Source organism: Harpia harpyja, chromosome 9 (genome assembly GCF_026419915.1).
Source record: "Harpia harpyja isolate bHarHar1 chromosome 9, bHarHar1 primary haplotype, whole genome shotgun sequence".
Taxonomy (NCBI): Eukaryota; Metazoa; Chordata; class Aves; order Accipitriformes; family Accipitridae; genus Harpia; species Harpia harpyja.
The window spans coordinates 47,285,890-47,309,318 of NC_068948.1; the positions used below are offsets into that span (position 1 = coordinate 47,285,890).

At 45.2% G+C, this 23,429-nt stretch overlaps 1 protein-coding gene across 5 annotated transcripts in view; it reads left to right on the forward strand.

Annotated features, from left to right (window-relative positions):
• The window catches only part of MORC2 (MORC family CW-type zinc finger 2), a 61,746-nt gene that overhangs the window by 31,796 nt on the left and 6,521 nt on the right, over nucleotides 1–23,429 (forward strand). For all 5 annotated transcript variants that reach the window (XM_052795947.1, XM_052795948.1, XM_052795949.1 and 2 more), the window contains 9 exons: nucleotides 429–554; nucleotides 5,926–6,005; nucleotides 11,905–11,987; nucleotides 12,394–12,479; nucleotides 15,756–15,896; nucleotides 16,430–16,584; nucleotides 16,729–16,857; nucleotides 18,196–18,301; nucleotides 23,251–23,383. In XM_052795947.1, coding sequence (XP_052651907.1) covers nucleotides 429–554; nucleotides 5,926–6,005; nucleotides 11,905–11,987; nucleotides 12,394–12,479; nucleotides 15,756–15,896; nucleotides 16,430–16,584; nucleotides 16,729–16,857; nucleotides 18,196–18,301; nucleotides 23,251–23,383 — 1,039 coding nt within the window. The remainder of the gene's footprint in view (nucleotides 1–428; nucleotides 555–5,925; nucleotides 6,006–11,904; nucleotides 11,988–12,393; nucleotides 12,480–15,755; nucleotides 15,897–16,429; nucleotides 16,585–16,728; nucleotides 16,858–18,195; nucleotides 18,302–23,250; nucleotides 23,384–23,429) is intronic.

Below are 23,429 nucleotides of genomic sequence, written 5' to 3' on the forward strand. Positions count from 1 at the left end.
GTGTGAATTCTGTTATAGGTGCTTAAAATACACCAGGGGTAGTGCAGAGCAGCATGGGGAGGTGCTTCTGTTGGTCAGTTGGCTCCTAGGTAGCAGTTTATTGGGAAATGAGAATCTTACAAGTTTTGTCTATGGAGAAACTTGTTCATTAGGTTTGGATAGAGAAGGAGGCTCTGTGACAGTAGTATGTCATGGCTCTTCTTAATTGGAGGGGAATGAAGGGGAAAAAAACACGAAGGAAAGAGGAAGCAGAGTGCAGACTGAAAGAGACTCCAAGATGAGCACTCTGAGTAGAGAGACACTGATCACTCAGGGGGTGAATCAATGGAGTCATCTTTGGGCTATATGGACCAGACTGGGAGAATGTCTGCTGGTAGTCGTATGAAGAAACAAACTGCTCAGTCTCTGTAAGCATCCCTCTCTTGCAGAAAGCCTGAGCGCCGGTCCTTCCGTGCCTATGCTGCTGTGCTTTATATTGATCCCAGAATGAGGATCTTCATAAATGGACACAAAGTACAAACCAAACGACTTTCATGCTGCCTGTACAAGCCAAGGTAAGTGTTGGACCCAAAGTCTGCAGATGTGTGGAACCTTTTGGAGTTTCTTTACAGAAAAGGTTTAGCATTTTGTTCTCCAGCTGTATTCTGCATAATTCCATGTTAAAGCCACAGAAACAGATCGTAAGAGAATGGGATGTGGTATTGACGTCATGGAAAAAGAGGCAGATAGTGGAAAATCTGATGCCTTTGAAAATTGCACGAGTAATTTGTGCAATTTGGCTCCCCTTCAGAGCAAACAAAGAAATGAAGATACTGATTGTTCAAAATGCCATATCCATACAAAACTGTTGGGTAACTTTTTTTTTTTTTTAAGTAAGACAAGGAAATGCATATGATGGATGTTAGAATTATTACTGAAAAGAAACTAGATTGAGCACTTTGAAACAGTTGCTTTGAAAATTAACTTTTATATGTAGCTGATGTAGGTTTGAAGAGAGATTGGGAAATAACTTTCCCTATCTTCCTTTTAAATTCCCTCAAACAAAAAATTTGGAAGTGAGCTGAGGTGTGCTGCCAGTTGGCTTAATAGGGACTGGAAAAGGTTATAAGGATGGGAGGGGAAAGGAAAACATGTATTTAAGTCTGCTTGAGGCAATAGTGTTCTTCTGTCCCTGGGAGCACACAGGCTGCATTCTAGATAACTTAACATGATTTGTCTTAATAAAATAGTAGTAATTTCGTAGAGTATTTGTCGATTGTTTTAATGTAGCATTTCAGATTGCAGTAGTGTTTCAATAGTATGGGCCCACTATCAACTTGTTAGGTACTTTTACTAACTGTAATCCGATGTCACACCACTGATTGCTGCCCTAAGAGCCTGGCCAGTTTTCAACTCAGCATGGTCTGGCTGTCAAGCTCATACTTCCTCAGCTTCTTAAATGAAAATGTGTGAAATGGTATCAGAAACTTGACTGAAGTCGGGGATATTACAGCCACTGCTCTCCCCTTGTTAACTAAGCCAGTTGTTTCATTGTAAAAGGCAGTCGGTAGATGCAGCTTGAACTGCCACTGTAAATCCTGGTTTGCTGGGTAGAGAATCTCTGAATTTCTGACTGCGTTTTACCTACATGTGAGTGCCATGTGCTGCTTCCTCTGGTGCTGCAGTCCAACGAAAGTACTCTAGAGAGAAAGCAGAGGAGGAGGGTACAGGTTTTTATCTCATCAGAGACCAGCTTCTTGCAAGACTCAAAGACAGGATGCCATCGTTATGGGAGGGTGCTAGCATTGTCATGGCAATATAACATGGACCTTTTCACCCTAGATGTTCATCTGCCTCAGTATCTTCTTCTTAAGTGGTCAGTAGTTGATGCCTGAGGAGGGATATGAAAATTTTGTTCTACACCGTAGGACTGTTTTCTGTTGAAAAGAGACTGTGTTTTTAGACAATTTAGACAGCAGCTCTTCTGGGTCCCTATCACCAATTCTGTATCTGCTTTTCATTGTCTTTGGGGAATAGTTGTAGTTGTAGAAGGGGAAATTCAAATTGTAACTGCTCAGCCATCGTAATTTGTGATCAAGGAATGATCTGGCATGGAGGACAAGAAGGCCCAACCACAGAATGGGTTACACTGGCTGATGAGATAAGAAATGCTGTGGTATTGTCTTATAACAATGGTGTAATGCCAAGTGCTCAGGGGCCAATTGTGGTAAACAGAGCTGGTGCTGGAGGATGAACCCAACAGTGGGCTAAGGTTTCCCATGCTGACACTCACGGGATCGGTCCTGGTGCAGGTGTATCTAACAAATCTGCTTGTGCCACATCTTTGCAGACTCCTTGTAGATCAGCTTATGGTGGTAGGCCAGTAAAAATTCCCCAACACTGTAAAGACATTTACATTTAAAATCCCCGCTCCTGCAGCAGTGTAGTAAAGACTGTGCAAACAAGGCCTTCCTGTAGAGCACAGTGTAGATCTTCTTGGACTTGGGGCAATTATCGTAGCCTTACCAGGTCTTTCTGGAGAGTGTCCAGACTGCTTCCTTCTGGTCTCAGACTCCTGACACCAGGTTTGGGCTCCAGAAGCTGTGTGGCCATCAGGATGAGCCATCGAAGCCTTCACTGTGGGTTCTGAGAGCCAGCACAGCCCTTGGGGTAGGTGCCCACACTGTGTCCTGGACAGGTTGTGGAAACTCTATCTTTTACCTTCAGACACCTGAGCAGAGCTTAGTCTGCCCTGAGTGACTCTTTCCTGAGGGAAAACCAGTAAATCAGTCCATTCTGAGAGTGGAATTATTGTGCTTTTGCAGCTATAGGTGATTTTTTTTTCTTTTTTCTCCCTAAACCTGCTGAAGAGGGTTGCTTATGCCCTGGATTTTCCTTTTAGAGTTGGAGCCAGACCTCACGCATCCCCATTTAGCTACTGGGCTTTGAGTGCTCTGCAGGTTAATACTACTCCCCTGCACTTGTACAGGGACTCCAATTGGTATAGGGGCACACGGGGGAAGTGTACCACCATTAAGGTGTTCCTTTAGAGGACAGTTGATGCGGCAGCAGTGCTCAGCTTTTTAGCATAGCTGTTTGTTGCAGAGCCTCAGTAGCCTAGGCCAGGTAACTGTTGAACTTTCCTGGTCCAGCAAAGGGATGGGTAACAGGCAGTGAAGGTTCTCCTGTCCTACAGCCCAAGTAGATGGTGTGCTGCGTGTGGTATGTACTTAGGGACTTTTTGTTAGTCTTTGGGGAAGTATCATGATGCCTGAGCCTAAACAGGTTTTAATTTTGTTCATATCCTCCTGATAAAGGCCAGTGAACTATTGTAAGGAAATGCCATTCATCTGTCATGGAGACACCTCTGTCCATCTATATGGTTGGTTTTATAAGAAAGTCTGTTATAAACCAGCCTGGCATGCAAAGGGCAGGTCATTACTTGATGGTGAGCTGACAAATGACTCCTGATTGTGGTCTTTTTACATACTTCTTGGCAAACTTTGGGCCAGGTGTCTTTCTGTTCAAAGTGATGCTTTCATGCCTTATGTTGGACATTGGTAGGTACAGCCATTAGCTTGTTTCTATGCCCTCTGCTCTGCTTTCAAGATCTGCTCAGGAAGGTTGCCTTCAGGAGGTGGTGGCTCCCCTCCTACAGTAGGGCTGTAAGATTGCCTTCATCTCTGAAGGAAAAGCTTGTACAGCGGCTTGTCTGCAGGTTAGTGTGTTGGTGTTAGAGAACAAAGAATGGAAATCCATTGTGGGCTTTAGGGTACTTAAGTGCCTTTTCTGAAAATTGAGGGTTTGCTGCTGTTGCGCTGTTCTTCATCAGGAATAAAAGCTTGTCTCCTGAGTGGGGCACTTGTTTTTGGTTTGTCATCTGCCTTTTCTGGAAGCTGTGGTTCTATGGGTGAGGCTTCTCCATACCTTCCTGGAGCCTGTAACATCCCGGTGGCAGGGGCAGGCTGGTTTTGTGCAGATCCTTCACCAGTGTTTGCAGGTGTGATACCACAGTACCAGCCTCCCTGGGAAGGGCTTGTGTCTCCTGAAGGATTGCTTCCATCTGTTGCCCCCTGCAGTAACTGTTTGACCATGTTTAGCAGTGTGGGCTGAGAAGATAGCCAGGCCACATGCAAGGGTGTCCCTTCACGAGGGCACTCCAAGGCAGTCATAATGAACGTCTTGAAGCTGGGAAAGTCCTGCAGACTTCTTGTCTGTCTGACCTATTTCCGTACATCTTTGCTAGATACACTATTCCAGACCACTTGACTAGGGGCTTTCCTGGCTGTGACTGAAGCCATCTGGTGTTGGAAAAGAAAATGAAACAGGAGGGCTGGCATGGTGATGGCTCATTGTGCCTGTCTGGGACACCCTGCAATTGCTTACACTGTACCCTGTTGCAAAGGGGATGCTGTCCCTAAGGTCCTCTTCAGGTACTGCCCTGCCTCACGAGCTGGGCATGTTGAGATAATACAGCTTCACCCTGCTTCTCTTTTTTTTTTTTTCCCCCTGAAAGTCAGGCGGGATGTGGATGAGGTAATTTAATTATGCCGACATGTTGAAAGCAGTCTGGTTTTCAGAATGTGTTCTGTCTCTCAGACCCAGGTAGCTTTAATCACACTTAAGTAGATTTGAGGAGGTGGTGCCACCAAAAACCTGACTCTGTATCTCCTAACATGGTTATTGGGTGATTTCTGGAAGAGTTAGCACCTGCTTGCTTTTTCCCCAGTGAGGAGATCCTTATGAAGAGCAGAAAATGAGTTTAGTAAATGCAGAAATGTATTTAAGTGGACTGTGCTTGTGGTGTCAATTTTCTGGATTTGGGAACAAGGAATTTCTGTTGGTGAGACTATTTCTAACATCAGTATCGACACCCATGTGCGCTCGCCCACAGAAACATACCTAAACGAAACTTTTCATCTGTGCAAAGTGATTTCTCATGGATCCTGATGGATTATCTGCCGTTTGGGGGGATCTTGTCTCTCATTGGGATCTAAATGTAGTTCCTCCTATGTTAATGAGTTAGTCAGTCAAGCCTTACGTCCTTATTTGTTTCCACCTCGCTCTCAAATCAGCATTTCTAGTGACTTTTCTTTGGCTAAATCCTGGAGAGGTTTATTTTTTCATAAAAAGTTATTTGGGATGAGATTCTCCTCTCAATACATCCCAAACCTCGTGTCTTAAGGCGGTTTGAGCTCCTGCAGGCTCTGATCATCCTTCTTGGTGTCATCTCTTCCCTAATTACATGCCTCTGCACAGAGGTGACGCATACTCACGAGCTTCTGCCTCTTACACATGCCTGCCTCTTTCACTCTGCAGTAGTCAGTCAGATTGTGATCCACATTTGGCATGTTATGATATAGGGAAGGTGAAACAAACCACTGCAACTCAAGCACGGTTTACAAGGTTGTTAGTCAGATGTGTAGCATACAGAAATGTCCTGAAACTTTAGAGCTGAAACTTGAAGCTTTGTTCAGAGAGTTGGTCTGCCACTTAGAGGCTCTGAGCTAGCCCAGTGTGGAGATGGGCACTGCCAGACTGCACCTGTGGACAGCTGTTTGCAGGAGAAAGGAAGGGTTATTTATCTGTAATGGGAGTTTTTTGACAAGCTTTCCATATGTATTCACTCCTCCTTTCTGCTTCTGAAGACGTTATTCCTCTAAACCTTGGGATTTCCTCCAAGAATATGGATATATTTTGCCCCCACTGGCTAATGCAAAAGGGGGTGTTGTGGTTGCAGCTACTACTAAAGCATCTCTGACTTAAGTTTTTGCCTAACTGCATCCAAAAATGCCCAGTTCCTGATACGTAGACCTCCTTCTCCATTTGTTGAATCTATTGAGAGAGTAGAGTAACGTGTGGAGACCTTATTCTCTCTTACAGTGATGAAATCTTGGTTTGACCTTACTGCTGACTTTGCTGATTAATAAGTTTTGATCATCACAGGATGTACAAATATACTTCGAACCGTTTCAAGACCCGTGCAGAACAAGAGGTGAAGAAAGCAGAGCACATGGCGAGGATAGGTGAGTTTTTGGGGTATGCATGCATCCTGATTTTGCTGTAGTGAAGGAAAGAACAGAAAGAGGCTGCCTTGCTGGATGTGACCTGAAATTGCTCCGGTCTTGATCATTATGGTTGCTCAGGAAATTAGTTATTACAACGACTACAGATGACCCAGACTTACTTCCATGCAATGGAAGGAATGTACATTGTTCCCTAAGACCATTTCCCCTGGGGAATACATGTACAGAATAACCCTTGGAGTCACAGCTGTCTGGCCTTGCTCCATATGAAGCCTGGCCACCTGTTATCCCACAGTTCTGCTCTCACCTTTTGCATATCATTAGCTTTTGGTTCTGTTCTTCTGCTCCTTCCCTGTTGAGGCAGTTGTTCAAAAAGTAGATTTTGATTCTGTCACTTGATGTAAAGTGATTCTGGGTGTACAAGGGAGTCCTGGTTTGTTTCTTGGTTTTTTTTCCCCTTCAAGACATCCTTTTGTCCATCTAGTCTTCCCTTCCTTTTAATCCTGTAGTCCTCAGGAGAAGCCCAATTTGTCATTATTGGATGTTCATCATATAGAAATTATATAAGCATATAAATATAACATATCACTTCATTAAATTTGCACAAATTTAACATACAAAGCGGTCTCCCTAACCTCTGATGGGGAAATGCTGTAGTGAAGGAAGAATCCTGGAAGTTGTAAGACATGTTGACCTATATCTTCTAGTAGGTTTCATAAATAAACATCATAAATCAATCAGAGGCATGTGTCCTCTCTCCCTGTGTAAAAGCTGCTCTAGGCACGTATGCATGTGTGCGCAGGTCAGATACACAAGTGACAGTGCCACGTTCAGCCTGTGCAGAGACATTAAGGGCAGCATGATTTCGACCCCGCCCAAAGCAAAGCAGCAAAATGAAATTGTGTAAATTGTGATGTTCCTTATTCCTTCTTTACGAAGTACAACCTAACAAGATAGACTTGAAACTATGAAGTTTAAGCGGGTATTATCCTGTGCCTCAATCCTCATAGATGAATTATTTTTTAGATTTAGATTATGTTCAGCACACACTGCCATTGCTTTTCAAGAATGCAATCCAAGTGCAAATAGCATGATTTAGAGAGGCTTCTTTCTTGCAGCAGTCCATGAGGCCTTCATGATGTTTAAAAGGTGAGCTTTAGTGTCTTGACACTGAAGAATACTGCCATTCGATGTCCTAGTGCTAAGAACAGATACCATTGGCACAGAAACATAAACTCATTTTCATCACCAAAGCTAGCCCGCTGCTTCTGGTGCTGAAGTGGGTTTTGAAAAGGGCTTTGAACATGGTGGTGAAAACTCATGGCAGACCTCAAACTGTTTTCTACAAGATTTGATCACATGAAGCCTCCAGGACTAAAACATTCTTGTAGCATTAGCCTCAGCTTCAGTGGCACAGATCTCCTTTCTTTGCTTCTAGTAAAATGAATTTAATCTGTAACAACCAAGTTCTGTTGTTCTGCTGTTGATAGAAAAGGTTAATTTCTTGTCATCTCCAGCATACGTTTTCTCTTGAGCATGCACACCGCTTTTAGGAGGGATCTTCACCAGGGAATGATTTGCAGTTTTCTCTTTCAAAACTAGGGGTGCGTTGTGAGAAATGGTGGGTCTCAGCTGAGCTAACTGCAGTTCCAGTGTGCTGTGGCTGCCTGCCAGGGATGTGTTGGAATCCATCATACTGAGGGATTGATGAGTCTCTGGAAGTAGCTTATGAGCTTGTTGAACCAAAACTTACAATAACTGAAAAAGAGCTATAGGGGCGGAAAGGGGGAAGAAAAAAAAAAAGAAAAAAAGACGTATGAGCAGCTATGACTATTGGTGACATGACTTTGGCATATCCAAAAAGAGCCATGGCTCAGGAGTGAAGACAAGCATGTATTTAAGATGAGGAAAAGCCACTCTTCGTTCCCTGGGAACTGACTTTCCTGCCTCATGTGATAAGCTGTAGCATCCAGATCCCTAAGTGAGTGGATGGACACAGGGAAAAAGAACCATTCCTGGGCAAGGTATCTGTGAAAGATCATCAGCTGCTTTCTGTGTATTTCTGAACCAAGACTGAATATTGCACCGAGGCATCTCGGTATTGCCATTGCCTAGTTTCAAGAATTCCTCTTACAAAGTTTGAAAAGCAGACAAACAGAAAAGGTGAGGAGTTATGTCGGTGTCCAATATTGAAAGTCGTTAACAGCTGTGTTCTGCACTGGATGTTAGTCTGGAGTATTTTTGTGTGTCCAGTGACTTGCTTGGCAGTACCATGGGTATGCCGTGCCTGTTGTCCCCTGGGAGGACATGAATGCAGATTCTAGCCGCTGTATGCTCATCGTCCTGCTTAGGGTATGCGTTTTTGCCTATTAGGGCCTCAACCTTCAGACTCGTAACTGAATCATTCCCTGTCAACCATGCCTTCTCAGTTTGCATTAGTGGAGCAGGTTTGACCTGTGCCCTTACGGGTCACCGCTGTGTTCTTCCCTCTAGACACAGTTGCATTTAGCCCAGCAGCTTCTACTGTACAAGCTTTGATTTAAATGGACCAAGTGTTTTAAGCAGTCTCCAAACACCTGTGTTTTCACATTTAGCCAAGCTGTCTCTTGATGATGAAGTCGGCTGCACAGTGCAGTTCTGCTGTGACTTGCTTGGTAAGCTGCTGTGAACCTCAGAGTGTTTCTGTGCGAATGAGTGGAACCAAACTCAAATGTAACACTGCATAGAAAAGAAAGGTGATTTTTATTGTAATGGTTTAAGTAAGTTGAGTGTGCCCTTTTGCATTCCCGTAGCTGCACACACCAAAAATGTGCATTTCCACAAGTAATGCTGACCATGCCATGGAGGACGGTGGATGCCGGTTATCAAACACTGGCTACGGCATTCTGTATGCCTTCTGGCTGGCAACTGAGTGCTGTTTTTTGGAGAGGTGCTTGGTAATCTCTAGGAGCCAGTTGCTATCCTGTCATCTTCTTGCTTACCTCATCCTCTGTAAGTCTTAGGCGAGGTCGCTCCTCCACTGTTGTGTTTCCTTGTTCTGGGTGTCTCACCTGCAGTTTGTCTCCCTGTTGGGAGAGCAGGGAGGGAGATGGCTCGTAGGGTGTGCTGCAGCCACGCTGCTGCCCTCCTGCTATGAGGCTGCAGGCCTACGGCTCACCTTGTTGTAAGCCGCACTATCCCTCAGTGCGTACCAGTTGTATTTCCAAATTATAGAATCATAGAATGGTTTGGGTTGGAAGGGACCTTAAAGATCATGTAGTTCCAATGCCCCTGCCATGGGCAGGGACACCTTCCACTAGACCAGGTTGCTCAAAGCCCCATCCAACCTGGCCTTGAACACTGCCAGGGATGGGGCAGCCACAACCTCTCTGGGCAACCTGTTCCAGTGTCTCACTAGTAAAGAACTTCCTTAGATCTAATCTAAATCTACCCTCTTTCAGTTCAAAGCCATTATCCCTTGTCCTATCACTACATGCACTCGTAAAAAGTCCCTCTCCAGCTTTCTTGTAGGCTCCCTTTAGGTACTGGGTGACTGCTAATAAAGTGTCTGCGGAGCTTCTCTTCTCCAGGCTGAAGAACCCAAGTCTCTCAGCCTGTCTTCACAGGAGAGGTGCTCCAGCCCTCTGATCATCCTCGTGGCCCTCCTCTGGACCTGCTCCACCAGGACCATGTCCTTCTTATGTTGGGGGCCCCAGAGCTGAACGCGGTACTGCAGGTGGGGTCTCACAAGAGCGGAGTAGAGGGGGAAAATCATCTCCCTCAACCTGCTGGTCACGCTTCTTTTGATGCAGCCAGGGATACGGTTGGCTTTCTGGGCTGCAAGTGCACATTGCTGGGTCATGTTGAGCTTCCTGTCAACCAACACCCCCAAGTCCTTCTCTGAAGGGCTGCTCTCAATCCACTCATCACCCAGCCTGTATTTGTGTTTGGGATTGCCCCGATCCATGTGCAGGACCTTACACTTGGTCTTGGTGAACTTCATGAGGTTCACAGGGGCCTGCCTCTCAAGCCTGTCAATGTCCCTCTGATGGCATCCCTTCCCTCCTGTGTGTTGACCACACCACACAGCTTGGTGGTGTCAGCAGACTTGCTCAGGGTGCACTCAATCCCGCTGTCCATGTCACCAACAAAGATGTTAAACAGTACCGGTCCCAGTACTGACCCCTGAGGAATGCCACTCGTCGCTGGTCTTCACTTGGACATCAAGCCATTGACCACAACTCTTTGAGTACAACCACCCAGCCAATCCCTCATCCACCAAGTGGTCCATCCCTGAAATCCATTTCTCTCCAATTTAGAGACAAGGATGTCATGTGGGACAGTGTCAAACGCTTTGCACAAGTCCAGGTAGATGATGTCAGTTGCTCTTCCCTTATCCACTGATGCTGTAACTCTATCATAGAAGGCCACCAAGTTTGTCAGGTACAGTTTGCCCTTAGTGAAGCCATGTTGGCTGTCACCAGTCACCTCCTTATTTTCCATGTGCCCTAGCATATTTTCCAGGAGGATGTCCTCAATGATCTTGCTGGGCACAGAGGTGACACTGACTGGCCTGTAGTTCCCCATGTCTTACTTTTTTCCCTTTTTAAAAATGGGGGTTATGTTTCCCCTTTTCCAGTTGGTGGGAACTTAACCGGACCACCACAACTTCTCAAATACGATGGATAATGGCACAAATTGTGACACAAATCGTATCTGTGCCTGTCAGCACATACCACTCTTTTAACCTGTGCTTTATTGTTTCTTCTAGTCATCTTGCACATAAACAGTTCCATTCATACTTTATTTATACCAGTCTATTTCTTTTAAAAATCTCTACAGTTCATGAAGGCTGCAGTGTCGCTGCATCCTCTTTCAGAAATTTCTGTCCTCGGAAGCGAGCGTGAGGAGCATTGCAGCAAGGTTAGTGCTGCATCCACAGCACACATGCCGGAGTCGGGTGCTTGCAGGTGGCAGCTGCAGCTCCAACTTGCCCTGCCCAAGCAGGGCATTACTTGCCAGTCCACGTTTACCCCCGTGGACCTCATAGCCTGTGGGACAGAGGAAGGTGACTCACTCAACTAGTTCTTATACAGCTGTGAGCAGAACAGGCGTCTGACCTGAAAGGGAACATGAGAGAGTTGTAGCCAATGGGCTTGTGGATGGAGAGCATGCAGATGCAAGGTACATGGTGCTAATTTACCAAAGCACCTTGTGTCTCAATTTTAGGAAGGGATCTTTTCACTGAAAATGAAATTTGTTGGATGAATCTTAAGCAATATGAGGGTGATGTGTACCTATTGCCAGGCAGTCTTGTTGGTAGTCTGGGAGAGAAGCGAAAAGGGGAGTTTCTTTTAAGCCGTAAACTTTTTGCGTGCAAAGATCATGTGTAGTGGTAGGTTTTCAGAACACTGTGTCCTGTTTTGTGTGTAGCACGGATTGTTGTTTTCCAGGCAAAATTTAGCAATTATCAAAGCTAAAGGCATTTCTGAGAGTAGTCCTTTCCCTTCATCCCTGCAAGAAAGTTACCTCTTTGTAACTCCTTTTCAAGCCTGAACTCAGTCTTCATTTTGTGAGGGCCTTTCTCTGCCTTCATGCTTCCAGGCAGAGCAGGCAGGGCCACTTGCATCCTTACTCTTTCAACTTGCTCGTGGGTCCTTCCTTTAAACGTGCTTTCACAGAGTTTAGCCCTGCTATTATGCCCATGTTGACTGTGAACTCTGAGCAAGTTTAAGATGGCATGTCGGTGGTGCCCTCTCATATGTAGGGTTTTATTTTGTACCTTTTTGTGTTACCTTTGTACCCTTGTGCTTGTCAGTCCAGCAAAGGCTCTCTGGAAATCGGTCTTCTCAGGTGAATGCCTTATGATACGCTGTCTGTACTGAATGGCTGACATCATCCTTTTCCCTGTGTGCTTCAGCGGAGGAGAAGGCTCGTGAGGCGGAGAGTAAAGCCCGTGCCCTTGAGCTGCGCCTAGGAGGGGATCTCACGCGAGAGTCCAGGGTGAGCCTTGTGCTTTGGCAGCACATCACGTTTTAGGCACTGAGGAACAATTCAGAGTGGTGGCTTTGGAGCAGCACTGGCTGGTCAGCACCCGGTGGTAGCAGCTGGTGTGTAGGTTTAGCAGGGGGCGACTTCAGTCAGTGGTGAGTTGCCAGGAGCGTTCAGGCAGCTCTGTGGTCTCATCACCACTGGACATGCTTCAACATCTGCATGTGGTTTCCAGCCCAAGTGGGAAGCGTGCTGATGTTTCTCTGCCCACAAGCTCCAGGATATCCTGAGTGGGAAGGGCAACCCACAGCCCCCAGGTGCTTTGTTTGATGTCAGCCTCTGAGAAGAGGCCAGGGGAATGTGAGTTAATTTCATGAATTTCACAGCAGCAGTTTTACTATGTGATGCCTGTTTGCAGGTGACGCTACGTCAAGTCCAAAACTCCGCAATAACCATGCGCCGGGAGGCTGATGTCAAGAAAAGGATCAAGGATGCAAAGCAGCGGTGAGTGCAGGGTGGTTCAAAGCTCTGATTTTCCCAGGCTGCTCACTCCACGTGGTCAGATGTCTCTCCTACTTTGCCTGTGTGGTGGAGGGAGCAGTTCGGCTCAAAGCTTAAATATCTGTGGGCATCCTGTATGCCCTGGCTGTTAAACCAAGGGGATTGAGTTTGCTATTCTGGTTGCTTCTGCTATTCCCCTCTTACTTGCTGAAAGACATCTTTGGATTTGGCTTGTTTTCTGTGGTTTTCATGTCAGCTTTTTTCACACTCTTGCTTTTTCATCTGCAGGTAAGATTCAGGGAGGCAAACAAATGTTAGCAAGTTAGAGTGAAATGGCTTTTAGAGTTGTAGAGGTGTTTTCTAAAAACTTGCTGAATTCTGTTACAGTCAGTGCTGTGAAATCCCAAGACATTGTTCTAACTTAGCTCTGGTTGCAATTAACCTCGCTATTGACGTACTCACAGGAATATTTCACTATTTGTATACAGTTTTTTTGCAAATTTGTCATATGCATTTAACAAATGAAGTCATAACCAGAAACAAATGCTCTTAAAACAAATGCTGAGTCTGAGAAAGTTAGGGATTTGTATATATCAAGTCTCTGTTCCCACCCAGTTGTTTTGCATGCTAGTTTACATGGCTGCTTAGGTCAGAACTATCCCAGACTTGTTGCCAGAGATAGACCTAATGCATCTTAAGATGCTAAAAATAAATAAATAAATACAGCTTTAATTTAAAAGTGCTAGAGCTGTGATCTGAAGGATGCAGAAACCCTTGGGAGAAGCTCTTTTCTTCAGCTTCCATGTACTCTTCCATGTACAGCTTGTCTTTTAATTCTTGGTTTTGATGACATTAATGCACAGAGTAAAATTTTGTGAATGGTCTTCTGGCCTTCCTGCTTTTTCCTTTTAAAAAGCTGAACAACAAACAAAGAACTTGGACAATACAAGTTTGTTTGAAAATAGCTTCTCTATGGCCTTTATTGATTAGTTGGAAATGAGAGATTCCAAGTTTTCTTCAGCAGTTCTTTCTGTTTGAATCTAAGAGGGTTTGTAGGCCACAAAATGTAAACCAGCTGGTTTGGAAGGATACCACAGTTGTAGGTATGTCAAAAGGTTATCTCTAGTCACATTTCAAATATGTGATAATGAGGAAAATACATATATGTGACAGCTAACCCACAGCAGAGGAAAAGGCCTTTTGTCCGGATTTCTGTACAGACTCGGCCATGTGTGCTCCCAGGCGAGAACTGCCAGGTGCTCCACCAGCTCTGGGCAGGCATATGACTTTCCCTGTGTCCCTGCATTCATCACCAGAGATCAGAGTTCAGAGGGTCGTGCTTTTCCATAATCTTGTATTTTATCCAGCAAACAGAAGAAATTGCTGAAAAATGTGTATAATGGGAAACCTTCTGTACAAAATAATTTCTGTAGCCTCTCAGAAAACTCTTGAGTTACAGAGAATGTCCTAGGACAGTTTTCTGCTGTTTCTCTGGTGCTGGGTGCATCAATGAAAGAAATGCTTTCTGGTTTCCAAAGCCTGTGTAAGGTCAGGTTATAAATCCAGCAGATAGGACAGATACTAAAGTCCTAGTAATAAAATCCTGGGCTTTTGGCCCACCACTTAATTTTCCATGGTTTGGATGATAATTTGACTTCCTGTCCTCTCCAATAAAAATGAGGAGATGCCCTTCCTATTTTGTAGGTGAGTGCACATTGTTACTTGAAATTTAAGGCTCTACATCCTTTTCCAGAAGTTAGAAAAAGAAAATTAATCCATGAGATGGGTGTTTTGCCACACCTACTCGCGTTTTCAAATCACAGTTGACCACCTGCATGAGCTGAGGCCAAAAGGGTAACATTCTAGCCCAGCTTCTATTTTTGACAGTGTTCAGAACACCTCTTGGCAAAGGTTTAGGTTTAAAATTACTGAAAGCTGCTATTCCAGGTGTTTTCCTACTAACTTATTTAGAATCATCTGTTTTAAAGGAAGGTATGTTATGGGGTACCTGTACGTCTGTGTGGGAAAGAGGATGGCTTTAAACAGAAAATGAACATGAAATGAATCTATTTCTGGGATGTATTTTGAGATGCTGACCCTTAAGACAGACTTACATCTTATATCTGCAGATTATTATTGCGCAGCGCTCATGCATGCACAGCTCAGGTTCTTTTAATATCTAATATTAGTAGACAGTCAACAGATCATTTTAAAGAATTCCACTATCTTCAACTGGTCACTTAAGGAGAAGTCAAATTCCTAATTGGGATAAAGCATGTAAGTGCTAAGAATTTGGTGGGGGGAATAAGGGGGATCAGAAATGAGAGGGGTGGGTGGGACTGTGGTATAGACTATGCCTTTCAATAGTTAAAAGTTTGGACCTCACGTTTGATGATGCCTTCAGCCTGAAACTGAGGATCCTCACTGTGAAAAATCCTTAGCATGGATTTCGTGGATGCTGTGAAACTTACTTAATTTAGTCTATTAAAGAGCAGTAGTTCTGTTTGTGAGACATGGGGATTTTGTTGGATCTAAATCTCTTGAGGCTTTCTGCATCACAGGAGATATAATTCCTGATAATCAAAGATTCAGATTCAGAAATCCGTATGTGCTCACAAACATACTTGAGGCCAACTTTTGTTGAAGTCATCTGCTGCATAGATAAAGTAGAAATCATACAAGTTGCTATCCTGTCATTTCCAGAAAAAAAGCTCTGCTTGGGCTGTGTGTTGTATCTTCCAGCTTTCGAACTTAGAGTAATAGCATTGTAAAAACTGTGATTACGATAGCTTTTCCAGAATCTGAATATCAAGACTGTAGTTTTGTATCAAAATCTTAATTTCCATGCTTTGTCTAGCATAGACATCTACATCTGGAAAATACAAACCAAAATAGCATTGGAGAGGACCAGTCTGTACCTAACAGTACTTTCATAAAACTAGTTAACTGTAATTTTTTTGAACAAGCAGATCTGAAATAAAAACCAGAATCCACTCCTGAAGGAGAAAACATACCCAAATGAATCATTAAATTATCTGAACAGATACTGTCCAGCCTAAATTGGTGTCTGTATTGCAAAGTTTTTGTATTTTGTTCATGTTTAGTTGTAATGCACATTAAACAAAAGCTTTGTGTTTTTTAGAAATAGCAGACTACAGGACTGGTGTTAGTAAACCCATAATGCTCAAAGGTGCTGGTTTTCCATACCCTCTCTCTAATGACGGCCAATAATTAGTTTTATTTTCAACATCTCTGAGACTCTGTTTCTTTCTCTTATAGGGCGCTGAAGGAACCCAAAGAACTGAATTTTATCTTTGGTGTGAATATTGAGCAGCGCGAATTGGATGGCATGTTCATTTATAATTGCAGTCGACTGATAAAGATGTATGAGAAGGTGGGCCCACAGCTGGAGGGTGGCATGTGAGTTCTTGGAGATTTTTCAGCAATCTCTTTGCTTAAGCCTGGCATGTTCCTACATGTAACAGGCTGTGCAATAACCTTGTTCTGCATTAATCGTTCTGCACGAGCATGAGGCTTACTCATTTTGTCAGCTTTTAATTTGGATTCTGAAAAATAAATTATATTTAATATTGCCCAATATTTCCCTGGTTTCTTGACAGAGAGTTCTTTACACAGATTTTGGTCATACCTGCAGCACTACGAGGCTTTTGTGCTCAGTGCTGGCATTTGGGGCTGATGAATACTGGGAGCAGTACTGCCTTATTCTAGGGACAGGGAGAATAGGTCTTGAAAGCAAATACAAATATTTGAGCCCACTTTACTTTTTGCATGCCGGCTCGAGTCTGATTTAGAAAGCTGATGAATTAAAACCAGTACTGCTGCAGGAATGGGTGGGTGATTGAGTGCTATGTAACCTGCTATTCTCAATGTTGTTTCTCTGAACAATGACCTGGTAGTTTAATGATGTTTGTGACTGTGTGTCCCTCTTCCAGGGCATGTGGTGGAGTAGTAGGCGTGGTGGACGTGCCCTATTTGGTTCTGGAGCCTACCCATAATAAACAAGACTTCGCTGATGCCAAAGAGTATCGACACTTGCTGAAGGCCATGGGAGAGCATTTGGCTCAGTATTGGAAGGATGTTGCTATAGGTAATGAAGCTTCACAATTACCAGGGGCTGGAAGGGGAAACTTTGGTGGCTGGAAGGCAGCTAAGGGGGAGGGCAGCCAGGAGTGCAGGTGGTGATTTTTGTTGTAGTGGCTGCTTACAGAGTGAGGGCTTGTTTGTTTTCCAGCCCAGAGAGGTATCATCAAGTTCTGGGATGAATTTGGTTATTTGTCAGCAAACTGGAACCAGCCGCCATCCAGTGAACTCCGCTACAAGCGCCGGAGAGCCATGGAGATCCCTACCACAATTCAGTGCGGTGCGTCCGACCAGGTTGCGAGTAGGAGGCTGGTCCTCCCTGGGGAAGTGGGGAGGGACTCCTGGCTGCAGTTGGGGAGCAGCTCAATGGGTAGATTTGAGATGAGCTTCGCTATCATTATCCCCTTCTAGGTCTTGTCTCCTTCTGTGAGTTGCCTTTGTCTGCACTTGATGGTGCACTTAGGCATCTTGGCACAAGGTTCCTTTCCTGCACAGTTTACTAACCATGATGTTCTTCGGGTGCCCGTACAGAATGGGGCAGGTGTGGCCAGTAGCAGTATTGAGAATGGGCTTAGAAATGTCATATGAACTGGAACTGGCCAAAGCCACCCATCCCAACACTAGAATAAGATCTGAAACTTCCCCATAGGCAATGGAAAGTAGCCAAGTAATTTGTATTCTGATGCACTGGCCTGCTAATCGGTACTAGGTGTGAGCACAGAAGGGAACCGTTTACAGTCGACTTTCAAATTTAATGCAGGTTCTCTTCTGCGCACCTCTGAACAGCTCTGGCTAAGCGCTTCTGGGGGTAAGGGAGATCTCAACACAACTACTTTGTCTCTTAGTAGAGAGGCACCAGACTCCGTCGACCTCATTTTCCCCACAGGACTTGGGGATGAGGATGTAGCAAGGAATGTGAGGCCAGTCTTGTGGAATTATTTTGTTAGGTCCTCCTGCCTTGACAGTTTTCTCAGTCCTTTCCAAGTTCCTCCCAAAGAGGAGGGGCTTTCCTGTCATTCTTCTTGTCCTCTGCTGTTGACATCCTTCCAGAGCCTGATTTAAGAATGTTTGCATTTTCTTGGCAAAACTTGATTTTTTTAAGCTGGTGATTTCCTGGTAAGCCAGCAATGCTCTGGAAGCCAAATTTGTCTTCCTGGCTCATCTAAAATGTATTAGATTATTATAAATTATTTTTTTTAACGGATAAATCTCTGACCTTGTTTTGTGTTGATAGCAGTAAGAGACTGACTTCTGAGATGAGCAGTCATTTCAGGACTGGCTGTTCAGTTTGGTTTGTACGTGCTGTCATTGCAGCAGTGAATGTGAGGTCCTTTAGTATCGGTTGATGCCAGGCTTCATCAGATTCTTGTAATGAATGCCTTGTACAAGATCTGAGGTCTTCCTCCAAGCATTTTGTGAGCATGAAGCAAGAATTCGCTCAGTATGTCCTGTGGCTGTCTCACTTTTTTTTTTTGGCCACTGGTCTTATTATCGTTGGATATACTTTGGAAATTGGTGTGGTCCTTGGGCGTTAAATGGGCTTGAGAAGTGCTATGGAAAAAAATGATCTTGTGGCTCAGGCTGTATATTTCTGACTTCTGAAGTGTTTCTCTAACAGATGTATGTCTGAAATGGCGGACTCTCCCATTCCAGCTGAGTTCAGTGGAGAAGAATTACCCTGATACCTGGGTATGCTCTATGAACCCTGATCCTGAACAAGACAGGTAAGAATCAGTTAATATAAAGACTTTCCTGCAGTACGCCTTATCTGCATGTTTGGGGTTTTTTTCTGGTCATCTCTTCTTTGAGAACAATTGGAGGGATAGGCAGTAATTCTATACCTTTAAGCTGTGCTCAATCTGTGAAATAGTGATGACGTACATATTTGGAACTGACATGTTGGTGGGCATTTGTGCAATACACAAATTGCAGAGCGCACCCTCAGCAAGTTTGTAGATGACACCAAACGAGTGGCTGATAGGCCAGAGGGTGATGCATCCATCCAGAGGGACCTGGACAGGCTGGAGAAATGGGCCAACAGGAACCTCATGAGGTTCAACCAGGAGAAGTGCAACGTCCTGCCCCTGGGGAGGAACAACCCCAGGCACCAATACATGCTGTTCAGCCTGGAGCAGAGAAGGCTCAAGGGGATCTCATCAATGTATATAAATACCTGAAGGGAGAGTGCACAGAGGACGGAGCCTGGCTCTTCTCAGTGGTGCCCAGTGGCAGGACCAGAGGCAATGGGCACAAACCGGAACACAGGAGGTTCCCTCTGAACATCGGGAAACACTTTCTCCCTGTGAGGGTGACCAAGCACAGGCACAGCTTGCCCAGGGAGGACGTGCAGTCTCCATCCATGGAGATATTCCAGGACACGGTCCTGGGCAACCCGTTCCAAGTGGCCCTGCCTAAGCAGGGGGTTGGACCAGATGACCTCTGGAGGCCTCTCACACCTCAACCAGTGACTTGGTGAATTAAGTTCCTTTATGTTTTTTCTGCACTGCCACTGGAAATAATGATTGTAGCCTTAGTTTATGCATGTTAATTTTAATGTAGGTAGCATAGACAGCAATTGAAGAATAGTCATAAGCGCAGGCCAGGAGCAATATATATTCAGTGGGATCTCAGCAATTGTTTTTATTGCTACTATAGCTCCAACCCATTAAACACGCAAACTGCAGCAACACCTCTGAGTTGCAGTGAGCCCAAGAATGACATTTGCACATTTGAGGGAGCAACGCGTCGATTCATTTCCCAGCGGTGTGTTTCACAGTTAGAAAATTTAGGTAGAACCTAGTCATTATTTGAATGAGGAAAATGATTGCTCTAGGCTGCTGCTTCTGTGTGGAGAGAGACACTGCTAGAAGCCGATTCTTGTCTTTATTGTGTAACGGGGGAAGCTGCTCAGCTGTAATTCAGGTACCTTGGCTCAGTGCTTAATGACAAAGGGAATGAATACAGGTGGTAACTTTTAATTGGAATAAAAATTTTAACATCTGTGGCTGAAAAGTCTGCAAAGAAGTGTTGATGTTGATATTTGGAAAGTATTGATTTTCTGGCTTCTTCCTTTTGGCACCTGTCATTGGAAAAGTACCAATGTTAGCTTCCCTGTTGCTGCACGTATTTGTGCCCTGGTGTGGAGCTACGAAGAGTGTGGTTGTGCTGAGGATGTCTTCTGACTAAACTGCTGGGGCAGGGATGAATCTGCAAGCCCGAGGAGAGGCTGCTACACCTCCAGCTACCCAGGTGGAAGCAGTAGCGAGGCTGGGAATGTGTTGCTGGTAGACACACACACAAACACAGATAGACCACATGTGTATGCGTGTCCAGCCATGCAGATCAACACAGCCGGACATGCGCAGCACTCAACGCAAACCACACCAGCAGCCTCATCCTTCTCCCTCTTGGCTGATCAGGACGAAGGACCACTAGTGGAAATATGTCCATAGCTGGCTGCTGGATCCTGTCCCTCTGGTTACTTACACTGCAATAGATGAGGCCCGAGGCTTGCAGCTCCAGGGGGTGAGGGGTACAGACCTCCTCACGTGGACACAAATAACACATACACACTACAGACCTCCTAGCGTCTCGCCTTAGGAACGCTCTCCATCCCATAGCGGATCTGGATTCTTGCTCTTCCCAGGTGCTTCCTGCCTAGAGGTGCCCACAGCTCTGCCTACACTCCCATACCTGTCTCCTGCAGTCTGGCAGGACTCCCTGGTCCGTCCAGTAGTCAGCTCCTGCTAGCTCACCCTTAGACACCCCCTCCCCTTGCTCCCAGGCCACCTCCTTGCTGGCTTGTCTGGCTGCCTGATTGCTGTGAATCACATGTTCATGTGCATGCCTGCAATCACTGCAGCTGGTGGCACCCAGGCCCCTGCGACCAGTGGTCTCGCTCCAGCTGCCGGCACTTGGACCCCCATACACACATGTGCATGCAGAATAGAGCCCCTCGCCCAGGAAAACAGTTAGAAATGGAATTTAGTACAAAGGCAAGTGCACTGATCAGCCAACTGTTTATGTACAACTGGCCCTCTTTAGCCTTTTATTTCTCTGTTTTTCCATGTTTGTTCCTCCGCAAATCATCTCAGTCCCTTCCTTTACCTGCTTTTGGTTCCTCCCATTGGTCCAAAAGATGCTTCGGAGAGCCGCTCTTGTTGACTGGACACTGGGGCTGAGGCTGCCCTGGGGCAGCCCTGGCAGGAGCCCAGGCTGGGTATCTGTTCTTCTAAGTACCTAATTTGCATCTCCTGATCTGCCTTTGGGCCTCTGGGCTTGTGGAAATAGGCCTTGGATGGGCTGGTGGTTCCTGGGATGGCCTGGGAGTAGCCAGGGAAGGGTGTTACTCAGGTTCCCCCACCTGCCATTGTCTTTGTGCTCTTCTGTGTATGTGCAGATGAGATTTTTTTATCATATAACCTAAAAGGAATGTGATGTACTAATGAAAGAATTTAAATTTTGTATTTGTAATACCTTGAAAATTTGGAGGGGTTTGGCTGCATTTCATGTGAGAACATGTTGGGACATTGGTTGGCGTGAGTTAGAGTGCCTCCGCAGTGTGCGCACGCATGCTGTCGTCCCACATCCGCCTTGCAGAGAGGTGGTAAAGGGCGGGTGAGGTGCTTTGGGCAGGTGATCCAAACTTCTGGTCATTTCAGCTTCTTTGAAAGGGATCTCAGGAGTCTTACTCTGGGAGGATAAATAACTAGAATATTTTTGGATTGAGTAGGCTCACGTGCACCTTCCAACAGTGAGTGTGATTGTGTCCTTTTACACAAGGCAGAAAGTTTTCTACAGAAGTTGCACTAGCACTCCTGTGGCTTGGTTGGTGCCAGTACAAAGCAGGGCTTCCTTGCAGTCACTGCACTTCTGAACTTCCCTTCTAAGTCCTCTACTGCCTGGTGTTTCTTGCTGTGTCCTTGTGCCATGGGTTTGGACACTTTCACCTCCGTGTCTTGACCATGTGCCCCAGTTGTTCCATTCCATGTATTTGTACTGTCTGAGGGAGGACTGAGGATTTGGGAAGCATTGGTGTTGCCACCATGGTGGGGGGGGTCCTCAAGGTTGCGCGGCATAAGGGTCTGTGCAGAATCTCATCCAGCTGAGTTGAAGATGAAGCACTGTCAGAGTTGATGTTCAGACTGTCTCCTGGCACCAGAAGACTATGAAAGTCTCGGTGCTGAGTTGCAGACTATTCTGACTACAAAGATAATTCCTTTTTTCTGACTTGCTGCCTCTAGTGATGCAATCTGTGGTTTTGAGTGTCATGAGTAGTCTTAATTTTTTCCTGTCGGCAGAACTAACAGGCACTTTTGTACTTTCTTGTGCTGTAAGATACAGCTTAACAATATTTTCAGCCTCAATCCATGCAATGGCATAGGAGATGGCATTTGCTGGGAAACTTGCATATGGTGCCACTTGTTCAGCTTTATCTTTGGGAATTGCAGCTTTGGTGTCAGGCAGTCATTTTGCAGTGATGACAGATGCTTTCTTAGCGGAGGAAGTAATCGTTCTATGAAAAAATCCCCTGCAGTGCTTCAGCTGAGAAGAGGCTGATGGAGAAACTGCTGCTTGTGCTCCTTTCCACTGACAAAGCTGATCACAGTACGTATCTCGCAGGCTAGGGGATATCCCATCAATTGGCAGGTTCAGGATCAGAGATCGAGATTAAAATCATCTCTCATCAGCCTCTTGGAGCTCTGTGTGATCCACAAGGAGAGCGGGGTCCTCCCTTTATCTGTAAGACTCACACTTGTGGGAAGTTTTTAACGGCTTGCCTCCAAGGAAGTGTAGGAGTCAGCTGGATCTCTTGCGTTGTGCAAGAGTTGTTTTGGGACTGCTGCTTTCCTGTCTCACATTATCCCTGCGTGACTTTGTCCTGAAGGGTTTGATCCTGGTGTGTCTGTCTGTGACTCAGTTCTGTGACAGGAGGTGAGCCTGGGAACCCCTCAGTCCCCTCTTCTTCCTCTGGCAATGCTCCTGATAACCAGCTGCTCAGCCAGAAATTTGAAGGTGATGCCAGTCCACTTTCATGTATTTCCTACCTGCGTTTTCCTCCTCTCTCAAGGACTCTTCCAGGATTCTGCACCTGAGAGGACCTGAGGGAGTAGAATACTCGCCACTGTTCTGTAGGCTGTGAGCTGAAGAGGATGGGAAAAGCAAATAGTTAAGGGATATTGCAAAGGAAAACTTTGTGGCCTTGGGCGACAAGGCAAAGTGCATCTTCTATTGGAAGACTCATGTAAATGACGTCTTAATCACAGGTTACTGGTAATAAGCTTTCCTTTCTAAATGGAAAGGAAGTCTGTAAAAAGAAGAATTGATATGAAGACATAAGTTGATAGGAAGGAAAATTGCTGTAAAAGTCCAGAGTACAGAAATTACACAAAACCAGTCACAGCTGTTCATTCCTAAGCTTTGTTTAGCTCCTGGGCTCTGAATTGGTAATTCCCAGTGTAAATGGCTTGTTTTTTAACTATGCTTTTGATCCTTAAATCATATATATGATTCCCAAGAAGAAAACCACTGTTTTTGAGATTGTGGCTACTGCAGAAAGGAAAGTGGTTTTACTGCTGCATTTGGGATGGGATATGGGGACAATGCTGTGTGTATAAGGCAATGCAGGTTCTGCTGTCGTTGCTGAGGTTGTCTTGCATTCCCTTCGTGCTAGATGTGAAGCTGCAGAGCAGAAGCAGAAGGTGCCATTGGGAACTCTGAAGAAAGACTTGAAATCACAGGAGGAAAAGCAGAAACAACTGACAGAGAAAATCCGCCAGCAGCAGGAGAAGCTGGAAGCACTGCAGGTGAATCTGGAGGTCTCCAGCTAAGCACAGCAGGTTTGAGGGACCT